Here is an 11,058-nt window from a genome sequence, read left to right on the forward strand (position 1 = left end):
CAGCTAAATTATATAGGAGTTGTAGAGTATGGGACCAAGAAAATAAAGCACAAAAAATATGCAGCTCATAACTTTGTATATTTAGACGTTAACTCTGCTTTATCAAACTAAGTTATGTTTTCCATATAAAAATAATCTCCCACTTTACAGGAATTAAATTGTCTAACCTGACAATTCATTTAAATAATGCCCTCATCCAAAAATGTATCAAAACCACTCTGAGGCCTAATTCATACATTATCTCAGGAGTATGTATGCGGCCAAAAATAATGTCATTTGAGTTTTCATGCAGTTGCAAAGTTAAAGCGTAAATAAATAAATAAATACCTATGTCAGTACAGCGGCAGATATTTATCATGTAATCTTCTCATCTAGAAAAGTGCTATCACAAGCCCATAAAGCTTTGGCCACAGTAAACTGACTTAACAGCAACCATATTGCCGAAATAACATTTGAAATTAGTTTTAGAAGTATCTTACAATAGTGCAGTTAGATGGAGTATAATATAGACAGATGAGTACAGTCAGCTCAAAGTACAAAAACATGCTGTGAAAATTTCTTTATGACAGGCTTGTCATTGACTAAAAAGCTATTTTAAAAACCCAAGGTGGATTTCTGAGAAACTGAGCACTGAACAATATTTGCAAGCCAGGTTCAATGGATACCCCAACAAGGATTCTAGGTGGATTTGACAATGTGTTATACCTGTGATGTATGGTAACTCCTAGGGCGATGAAAGAAGGCTGCTTCCTTATAGAAGCACCATATTGTCTATTCAGCTACATTTACACAAGCTCAATTCTGAAGGCCCAGGTCTTTTAAATTAAGGGCTGGGAAATCCTTGCTCCTGGTATGGGCTGTGTTTGCAAGCTTCACACTTGCATCCAGGCTTTCTCCATTGGAGCCCTTGGAAGCAACTACCTGTGTGGTTTACATACTCAGGAAAGGTTTTTAAATTATTTCCTTAACTCATTCATTGATTAGCTCGTTCTTATAAGGAAGCTGATATTGCCACAGACAACTATAGAGAGATGTAAGCACAAATACAAACACAAGACATCAGCATTAAACCATAGCTATTTTGCCCCTTTTAGTCAGCTAACAATTCCTCATTTATTAAAATGGAATCCCAATATTTATAGTTCTTGTTAGAAATAGAATATTGTCTAATAATGGCACAAGAGGCCAGTGTTTTGCAACAGATCACACATCTTCATATATGCATGTGTGCATCATTTACCCTTTATTCTATCTGCTCCGTAGCAATGTGTAGCATGTGCTTTTTAGAACGTGCTAAGCACTGAGATGTTACTGATAAACTGAAAACTTGACATAGCACTGTCCAGTTTCTTAAACAGCTTTACTCTCAAGGTGTCACTTTTAAAAAAGAATTACAGTAGCTAATGTGATCTGTAGCCGGTGCCAACAAGCTGTCTTCTAGGGGTGGTTCTACCTATTTTTCATACTATTCACATTCTAACCTAAACCAAAGAGCTGCTGACTGCTAAGTTAATTGCTTCATGGGTAATTTGGCCAATAAACTGCTCTAAATCATTAAATTGCAACATGGAATTTCCCTCAAATTATGATTGCATGGAAAGTAGAAATCAGTAGCTGGCACAGTAAAGGTCTTTCTCTAATAAAACATCTGATACTTAGAAACCTTTTCGATCCTTGTAACCAAGTAGAGAAAGCTGAACAAGTTCCACTAACTGCTTTCCCCCCAAGAGAATAAAGGGCCTGGTGGTAAACTTGTAGATTTTTTCCCCAAGAAGGATAATATTGGTGCAACTGATAATAGTGGTAGAATAGTGATAAGAACGTGATACTTGTTGCTATTTGTGGGGAAGGCTATGTGGTTCTGTTTTAAGAGCAGTAAAGGGGTACTTCATATGCTGTCTTTATTAGGCTGTGGCTGGTGACAAGTTTTGAAAGGCACCTTAATTTTCCAGAGTAGTAGCCAACAAAGTCCCATTAGCACAAGGATTTCCATCTGCCCAGAGAGACTTGCTCTCCCCACAACACACCCCAAATCTGCTCTATAGAGTTGGGGGGAACTTCTAGAACAGGTTGTGGGTGTGAGGAGAGGGGGAGAAAATCTTGTTGCTCAGGCAGGGGTCTTTGTGCTATAGGACAACTTACTCTTTCCCAGATGGTGCGCTGTATCTAATTCTGATCTGTTCTTTAAGTTGGTAGATCTGAGCCAACTTCCTTTCAACAGAGACTGTTTGGGCTTTTTATAGAGACTAGGAAAACACTTTCCTTCACTGAAGTACCTTCTCCAGTTGTCTTTGTCCAGTTGTACACATGTGTGTCATAAGAAAGTCTCTCACACACTCACCTGCACCTATTGCCAGCATGCGAGGGATGAATCCTACCCAGATGGTTACCTTAGCTTTCTATTTTTTGTGAGATAGCCTTAAGTACCAAAAAGCCATCAAGCTGAAAAAGGCAGAGCATGGTCTTCGTGTGAGGACATTTCTGTAGCAATTTTACTATGTAATGCAAGCTTAACCACATGTTGTAGTAAAAATCTTAGAGCAAACTGTTGCTCTGAGGCTACCTAGGAATTCAATACAGTGGTACCTCGGGTTACATACACTTCAGGTTACAGACTCCGCTAACCAAGAAATAGTACCTCGGGTTAAGAACTTTGCTTCAGGATAAGAACAGAAATCGTGCTCTGGCAGCAGCGGGAGGCCCCATTAGCTAAAGTGGTGCTTCAGGTTAAGAACAGTTTCAGGTTAAGAACAGACCTCCGGAATGAATTAAGTACTTAACCCTAGGTACCACCGTACAATAGTGAAGTGGCACAGGTGAGGCTGTGTTGCTCTCTTGGCTTCCCAATGCCAGTTGCTGAGAGGGGCAGGACAGCAGTGAGGCTACAGCATACCAAGCTCCCCATTCCCTTGCCCCTCCTCTCTTGGTAATTGGCAGTGATGTGCAGCATTGGAAAGCCAGGAGAGCAATGCAGCCCCACCCACACCCCTGGCCACAGCTGATTCAGCTGCTGCTATTATTTAGTATTGAAAGTACAGAGGAAAGCTGTAGTAAAATTTATGCAGGCAACTGAGTTGTTGGAGGAAGATGCTCACAAAAGTGAATTGCTAAGCCCAGGGGTTGCTTTCTTTCTCCTGAGTCTTTGACTCAACAGCTTGCATTGGTTGTAATGGCATCTTTGTAAAATAGAAGTGGTTAATTCATTGGGTTGTTCTAGGCATGTAAAGGGATAGAGAACATTTTTCTCTATGCACATACATATGGGGGGGGGGGGAATCAGGCAGTTTTCTATGGATTCCAGAAATGACTTTTGCGCCTTTTGATTTGAATTTCATAGTCATAAAATAACTTATATTAAAGAGCATTACATATAAACAATGTTATGAAAAAGCACTGTAATTCTCTGTTGTTCTTTTCCCCCAGAAATGCCTCCAAAACTTAAGAAAAAAGGACATTCTGGACGAGAACAGAAGAAGGTACATTGTTGTATAGGGGAAGATACTTTAATGTTTCTCTGCTTGACATTATGTTAATTTATCACAAAGAAGCCCACTCCACGTCCAAGAGAATGGACAAAGCTTTGCTCATCTCAGCTCCCTAGACCTGTCTCACATGGGAAGGCAATACAGGATATGGAATCCTGCAATACGGAATTTGGAGCCAGTAAGATTCATTCATCTAGGCCCCTAGCATTAATCAAGGTTTGGAATTTGTGAAAGATAGGGTCCAGAATGGACAAGGAATTATCACTGGGTCCAGCTCTCAGGTTTCCTCAGAGGCTTAATGTTTTTTTTCCAGTTGAAGAAGTAAGTGTTTGATATTGAGAAAGTGCAGCTCAAACAAGAGAAGCTGTTATAAAAGATTTTTTAATTGCCTTTTGAAGATTTTTTTTACTGAAATTCTTAGTATTTCAGTTAGTTCCGTTACATAAGTACAGTTTGGGAGCAAGAAGCTAAGTATTGAACTTACCTTGCTCTTTGCGCAGTGCTATCTTTCCTGGCACAATACTTTTATAAATTTGCTGATTGCTGAAGCTAGCATTGAGTATGGGGCTGGGGCAACACTAAACTTCAAAAAAAATACAGTGGGTTTTGTTTTTTTCTAAAAGAGTACTTTATTTGGTTGCATATTTTTCTTCCTAACGCTCTGTGGTCTGCTATACTCTAATTAAGGTACACACTTCGCACAAGTGCATGTACGAAGTTTCAGCAACCAGTTTTTGTAAAAGCAAGCAACTTCGGGAGAAGATGTTTTTATGTGTATAATTGTCATGGGAAAGCTAACACATTTCCCACAGTTTTTCCACTGCAGCTCTTCTCCACTCTGTTTTTCTCCATCCTAGCGATTCAGTTGAGTGACTGCTGGGAAGGAGAAACGAGGGTCAGGGCGGTCTAACGAAAGGGGTAGCACTCCCTCCCCGTTGTTTCCCATGCAGAAACTTGATTGTATACTCTGTTTCTTTCCTGCAGCATCACCATCACCACCATCAGCAGACGCAGCAGCAGCAGCAGCAACAGCAACAGCAACAGCCACAGTTGCAACCACAGCAGCTGCCCCCACCACCTCCTTCAGCCCCTCAACAAGCAGCCCCTCCAGTCAAATCCTCTCCTCCAGCTTTTGTTCCAGTGCAGATCCCAGTTATGGAGCATCCGCTCCCAGGGAATATGTTTGACACTATTTCACATTTCACTCAACCGATTATACACCTTCCTCAGCCAGAAATGCCGCCCCATCTCCCTCAGCAGCCTGAGCACAGCACTCCTCCTCACTTGAATCAGCATACAGTAGTTTCTCCTCCAGGTGAGTGCTGTTTCTTGGATGTATAACAATGTGCACTGTAGTTTTTTAAGTTCCTCATAGGACATTATGGACATTTGAGCAATATTGCAGCCCAAGGCAGTACAAATCAAGGGGAAGTTTCTCTTGAAATCAGAGGGCTATTTTCGACATAACGTTCCTAGTTTGCTAAACCATGGGGTTGTATCCAGTGAAATCATTCAGTACGTTTCCGAGCACAATTCAGAGTATTGGTGCTGACCTTTAAAGCCCTAAAAATGGCCTTGGCCCAGAATACCTGAAGTAGCGTCTCCACCCGCATTGTTCAGCCCGGACACTGAGGTCCAGCTCCGAGGGCCTTCTTGGTAGTGGCGCCCACCCTCTGAAATGCCCTCCCTTCAGATGTCAAGGAGATAAATAATTACACAAATTTCAGAAGACATCTGAAGGCATCCCTGTATCAGGAGGTTTTAGCACTTGTTTCTAGATATGCTGTAAGCCACCCAGAGTGTGTGTGATCAGTGTGTGAAGGGGAGGAGGCATGGGATGGGGAACGTCATTCAGTCCCAGTTCTTGTTCCCAGCTTGCTAAACTGTGGTTTAGAAAGACTTGAACAGTGTATCAACACCAGGCCATAGTTGAAGAGTCAGGATTTTGAGTTTAGAGAGCTGGTTTTCTATGCCTAATGTGCAGGATCCTTTCTCAGTTGATCTCTTTTACACAGAAAAAGTTGTGTGGGTCTTTTTTGTGTGTGGTGGTGGTAGAAAAAAAAAGGTGATCTTCCACCTGAAACCTGTAGTAGTAGAATCCATTCTACTGTATCAGAGCTCAGCAACCTTATTCCCATTCAGCTGCATGCATAGACCTGACCTTAATCTGTGAGAATAATACAACTGTTTTCCGTGTCACAGTGTTGATGTAATGTCTTCCTGCTTTCTCTTCCGCAGCTTTGCACAATGCTCTGCCTCAGCAACCCTCAAGACCTAGTAATCGAGCTGCAGCACTCCCCCCGAAACCTGCTCGGCCTCCCGCAGTGTCACCAGCTCTTAACCAGCAACCCATGCTTCCGCAGCCCCCACTTCCCCAGCCTCCCCAGGAGCTTTTAGAGGATGAAGAACCTCCTGCTCCTCACCACAACCTGCTGAGTAGTAGCCAGATGCAGCTGTACATTCAGCAGCTGCAGAAAGTGCAGCCACAGACTTCTCTCCTCCCTTCAGTGAAGGTCCAGTCGCAGCCTCCACCATCCCTGCAACCTCCCCCTCATGCTCCAGTGCAACAGATGCAGCATCAGCCACAGCAGAGGCCAGTACATATGCAACCAATGCAGTTCCCTCCCCATATCCCTCAGCCTCAGCCACCTCCGCAGCAGCACCTACTCCCACAGCAGCAACAGCCGCCGCCGCCACAGCCGTCAAAACCCCAGCAAGTCATCCAACACCACCCATCGCCGCGACATCACAAGCCAGATCCCTATTCAGCTGGTGAGTTAGAATCTAACGTGAATATAATAAACACTTGAAACGTACCGGGGTGGGGGGCGTGAATTGCTTTGCTTCCAAAATCTTCCACGCTTTACTGATGTTATTTATTATAAAATCAATGGAGGCTATCACACTACTTAAAAGTCATGAATTGAAGAGAACACAAGGAAGGAAAAGGGGGTTTTCTCCAATATATTTTTGTTTGACAATATCTCCAATATATTTTTGTTTGACAACGTTATACTATTGTATCCATTTAGTAATAACAGTTTTATATTGACAAAACATTGACTCTTCAGTAGCCAACAGTTTTTCCTTTGCAGCTGTACTCTGTTCAATTAGTGCCATGCATAGTGTTTCTTTTCAGAATGCCCCTTGCTCATTTAATACCTCCCCTAGACTTCAGTTGCCCTTGCTTAAAAGACAATAATATTATAAGGTGAAGCAATCCATTGTCTTAGATTATCTGAGCTATTAGGTAAAATGCATTTGACTCAGGTTTTCTATTTTTGGATTCAAAAATCCCATGTGTCCTGCTGCATCATTCTGTATTCATATCTCATACATACATATTATGTTATGATCAGTGTTAGAAACTAAGATATGAAAGCTAGGAGCTAAATGGCACCTTAAACATAGGTTATGGCGCAACAACAGAATGTCTAGGCACACTTTTTAATAACAAGAATACAAAGATGAAAATGAATGAACTTCAGCTAAAATATTATGTTCCTTCCCCTGCCCACCCCCCTAATATTCTTAAGAGGGTCTCTTCTCCAGTCTACTGAGAGTAGCTGGAAGTGGGGAGGCAGAAAAAGGTCCTCCTTTCCTTCCATTCTGCCGTTTTAATCTGAAATCTTAGGTGCAGTACTGTGCCCAAAGCTCAGAAACCGCTCAAACTAATGAAATTCCCTGTCACAAAATATGCCTAGCCTAGAACAATTGGAGTTTCGAACACTGGTTATGATATCTCAAAAGGACTAATATCGTGTAAAAGGTGCCCCATCTGTAATTAACCAAAAGAGTCTGCTGCTGAATGATGACAACTTGGAAAAAATATAGCACTTTAATCATTGTTCCTGCAGGAACTGTAGGAACAAAAGTTAGGGTGCTATAATGTGCTCACTGTAGGACAGAAGAGCCAAAAAATGTTTTCACAGTCACAGTGCTGGATTTCTTAATAGGTCATGAGGCATAGTGAAGTGTTTTGTCTGGGTCTTCACTTCTTCCTCTTCATAGCTAACATTCATTGAGCACTTATGTACTGTATATAATATTAACTCTTCCTAAGGAGCTTGCAGTGTACAATAAACAGACAAAACTGAGATGGAAGAAGGGTAAAGTCAAGTATTAACTCATTTGTAGTTTGGATGGGAAAGGACAGAGTCACATAGTGATGGAGGACTAGGTAAGTGAAGTCTGGGTGGCTTTGCAAAAATAAAATAGTTTTGAACAGGGGTTGGCAACGTTTTTTGAGGCCCCGGCAGACCTCTCAGTGGGCCAGGGCATGTCCACCTGTGCGTGCGCTCAAGCTATTTCCAGTGCTCCTCCGTCCCGGAGGTGCACCGGAAATGGCATGTATGCACGCATATGGGTGCTCCTCCGGGTGAGGACACACTATTTCTGGCGCACTTCTGGGACGGAGGAGCCCCTGTGTGCATGCGCACACGCTATTTCTGGCACTTTTCCGGAAGTCGCTCTCCAAGGTGAAAAAAATGGTATCGCAGGCAGGAGGGGAGCACAGAATCCCCACGCTGATCCACGGAACGGCTGTGGGCCAGTTCCAGGAAGCTCATGGGCCGGAACCTGCCCATGGGCCTCAGGTTGCCGACCTCTGGTCTTGAAGAACAATTGAAAGGCATCAAGGAAGGTAACTTAATTGATTGACAAATACTGATCAAGGCATAGGTAGCATGCAGAAGTCACTGACAGGAACTGAGGGGGCGGGATGAGAGTGGAAATAGGGAACTTTAAAAGTGAAAAATTGCATTTTGAAGCTTTTGTGAAACATATTCAGAATCCCCATACATAGGTTATGGCTAGACACATAATGGTGCAGACAATGAAAGATCAACCTCTAGTTTGCACATTGCTTCATTGGGCTGATTCCTGCAAGGGTATGCAGCAAGACACACCCATTCTCCATTCATTGATGAGCATATGATAATCTGAACATGCTTGAGAAACATTAGAGGGCAAAAATGCTTTTAATGAGCCCATATTTGGTAAGTAGCTAATAATTTAGTAAAGGCATTCCCCAACCCCAGTTGTAACACGGTCTGGTCAGAACTTCTACTGCAGATCATTGGCCCATTATTTCAGAACTTTCGGTTAATGGCTCTGACTGAACTGTGATAAGAAGCTGACGGACTGGTGCTGAATTGTTACAGGTCATTTGAGAGAAGCACCTTCTCCTCTCATGATGCATTCCCCACAGATGCCACAGTTCCAGGGGCTGCAACATCAGTCTCCACCGCAACCAAATGTCCAGCCAAAAAAACAGGTAAAGACATAGTGTGAATGTAAAGGACTTTCCAGAATTCAGTTTGCACATGAACCTTGAAAACATTATCAAGGTGAGAAAACAGGTATTTGCCAAACACTTGTAGTGCAAGATGGGGTGGGCTTACACAGGGAAAGCTACGTTGGGAAATTGTGATTGACATGGGTTTGTCCTGCTGTGACAGGAACTGAGAGCCGCATCTGTGGTTCAGTCACAGCCTATGGTAAAAGAAGAAAAGATGCAATCCCCAGTCATCCGAAATGAGACTTTCAGCCCAGCCTTGCGGCAGGATCCTCCCAAACACCCAGAGAGCATCAAGCCACCTACACATATCCAACAACGTGAGTGACAATTGAAATCTGTTTGTCTAGTGTGTGGTTTCATTGTAGATTTGTCCACATGAAAGAGGAAAGGCTAAATTTCTCATATTGATCCATGATCAATCCTATAGTGCCGACCAACAGGAATAGGTTTTTACAGTGATTATTGTTGTTTCAGGAACAGAGATGAAGCCAGTGGACAGTGGGCGGCCTGTTATAAGACCCCCAGAGCAAAATCCACCACCTGGAGTCCAGGAGAAAGAGAGACTGAAGCAGGAACCAAAAACACCAGTTGCCCCTAAAAAGGTAACAGTCCCATTATCAGCAAGTGTCTCTAAAAGTGAATCAAGAGTATTATAACTATCCTTGGAAAATGTGATTTTACCAATCTGGGCTGAATTGCTGACACTCCCGCTAGGCATTGTTTCTTAGTGGAACAGAGAATTATAGTTATAAGCTATAATGTACTTTTTCCTCCTCAGGATTTGAAATTAAAGAATATGGGCTCCTGGGCAAGCTTAGTGCAGAAGCACCCCACTGCACCATCCTCTACAGTGAAATCCAGCAGCGACAGCTTTGAGCACTTCAAGAGGGCAGCCCGGGAAAAGGAGGAGCGTGAGAAGGCTTTGAAGGCTCAGGCAGAACAAGCAGAAAAGGAGAAGGAGCGACAGAGACGGGAGCAAGAGAGAATGAGGTGAGAGGAGCCTGTACTGCTAACCCATTCACCTGCAAGTAAGGAGCAAGCACATGCTTCATTGTGTTCATATAATTTTATGATCATAGGTGCTGTAATTTGGCATAGGTGTGCTAGGACTTGTTTTTGCTATGCCAGCCTGCTGTTAGGTAGGTTGAAGTCAAGCTATAGCAGAAATCCTATACCCCCATTGTTTTGTATTTTCATGGTTAACAAGCTGTCGAGCAGTGCCTTCAAATCAGCATGTTACTCCTGGACGCTGTTAGTACCTTCCCAGATGCTAAGGAAAAGATGCAAAGAGTAGCCTATGGTTTTAATGGTACTTTTGGTCTTGGGCAGGAGTCGTGAAGAGGAGGATACTCTGGAGCAAGCTCGTCGAGTTCATGAAGAAGTCCGACGGCGCCAGGAGCAGCCACCACAGCATCATCAACCACCACCACCACCACAGCAGCAGCAGCAACAGCAGCAGCAGCAGGTGTCAGCAGCAGCCTCTGCTCCCCAAGCACAGAGCTCTCAGCCGCAGGCTTCTCAGTCCATGCTGGACCAACAGAGAGAGATGCTCAGAAAACGAGAGCAGGAACGAAGGCGCAGGGAGGCAGTAAGTGAGGGAGAAAGGGATTATTGGGGTTTGAATGAGGAGCTATTTCGACAACAGGCTAAACAACAGGGGCTCACTTTGCTGGTATAATTTTTAATTTGCTCACTACGTGCCAGAGATCCTCAGTCTTTTTCACAGGATTCTCACGTTAAGCCTACAATCCTGTGTACATGTACCTATGTGTTAAGTCCCACTGAGTTGTGGAACTTCTGAGTAAAGTAAACATGTTTAGGGTTGTGACTGTAAATCAGTAATTAAATTAAGAAACAGAAAATGTTTGGATCCTAAAAAAGATTGAAGAAAGGAAATATTATTTCCTTTAGGCAAAGAAAACATTTATGAAACAGAATGCATAGCCTGGGGGGGTGTCCCCTCCTAGAAATAGTTAAGTTCCATATTCATTGACAAAGCTCTCAGATTTCCCTCTCTCTAAATTTCTACATTTTTCTTTTCTCTGTTTCTTACTGACCTTTTTAATATACCCTTTTCATGGAAGTTTCCAGAGTCTGCATTCTACAAGTGAACAGATACTGTCCACACATGGTCATTGCTCCATATGCACATAATGCTAAGTCATGGTTTGTAGTAATGGCTTCAACAAATGCTGAGTTATCTCACAGACGAAAAAACAAGACATGTCTTGTTTCTTGAAAGCTTGGTTTATTTTCTAAACGCCACTCTTGCCT

The 11,058-nt window shown here is 42.9% G+C and overlaps 1 protein-coding gene and 1 long non-coding RNA gene across 13 annotated transcripts in view; one reads left to right on the forward strand and one right to left on the reverse strand.

Annotated features, from left to right (window-relative positions):
* Window positions 1-11,058, forward strand: part of BRD4 (bromodomain containing 4) — a 70,867-nt gene that overhangs the window by 57,560 nt on the left and 2,249 nt on the right. For all 5 annotated transcript variants that reach the window (XM_081848636.1, XM_081848640.1, XM_081848639.1 and 2 more), the window contains exons 13-20: window positions 3,424-3,476; window positions 4,470-4,800; window positions 5,724-6,257; window positions 8,648-8,760; window positions 8,945-9,101; window positions 9,259-9,386; window positions 9,563-9,774; window positions 10,114-10,372. In XM_081848636.1, coding sequence (XP_081704762.1) covers window positions 3,424-3,476; window positions 4,470-4,800; window positions 5,724-6,257; window positions 8,648-8,760; window positions 8,945-9,101; window positions 9,259-9,386; window positions 9,563-9,774; window positions 10,114-10,372 — 1,787 coding nt within the window. The remainder of the gene's footprint in view (window positions 1-3,423; window positions 3,477-4,469; window positions 4,801-5,723; window positions 6,258-8,647; window positions 8,761-8,944; window positions 9,102-9,258; window positions 9,387-9,562; window positions 9,775-10,113; window positions 10,373-11,058) is intronic.
* The window catches only part of LOC309334475, a 41,718-nt gene that overhangs the window by 12,796 nt on the left and 17,864 nt on the right, over window positions 1-11,058 (reverse strand). The gene's annotated exons all lie outside the window — the stretch shown is intronic.

This window comes from Podarcis erhardii (assembly GCF_964252035.2).
Source record: "Podarcis erhardii genome assembly, chromosome: 2".
In the NCBI taxonomy this organism is placed as follows: Eukaryota; Metazoa; Chordata; class Lepidosauria; order Squamata; family Lacertidae; genus Podarcis; species Podarcis erhardii.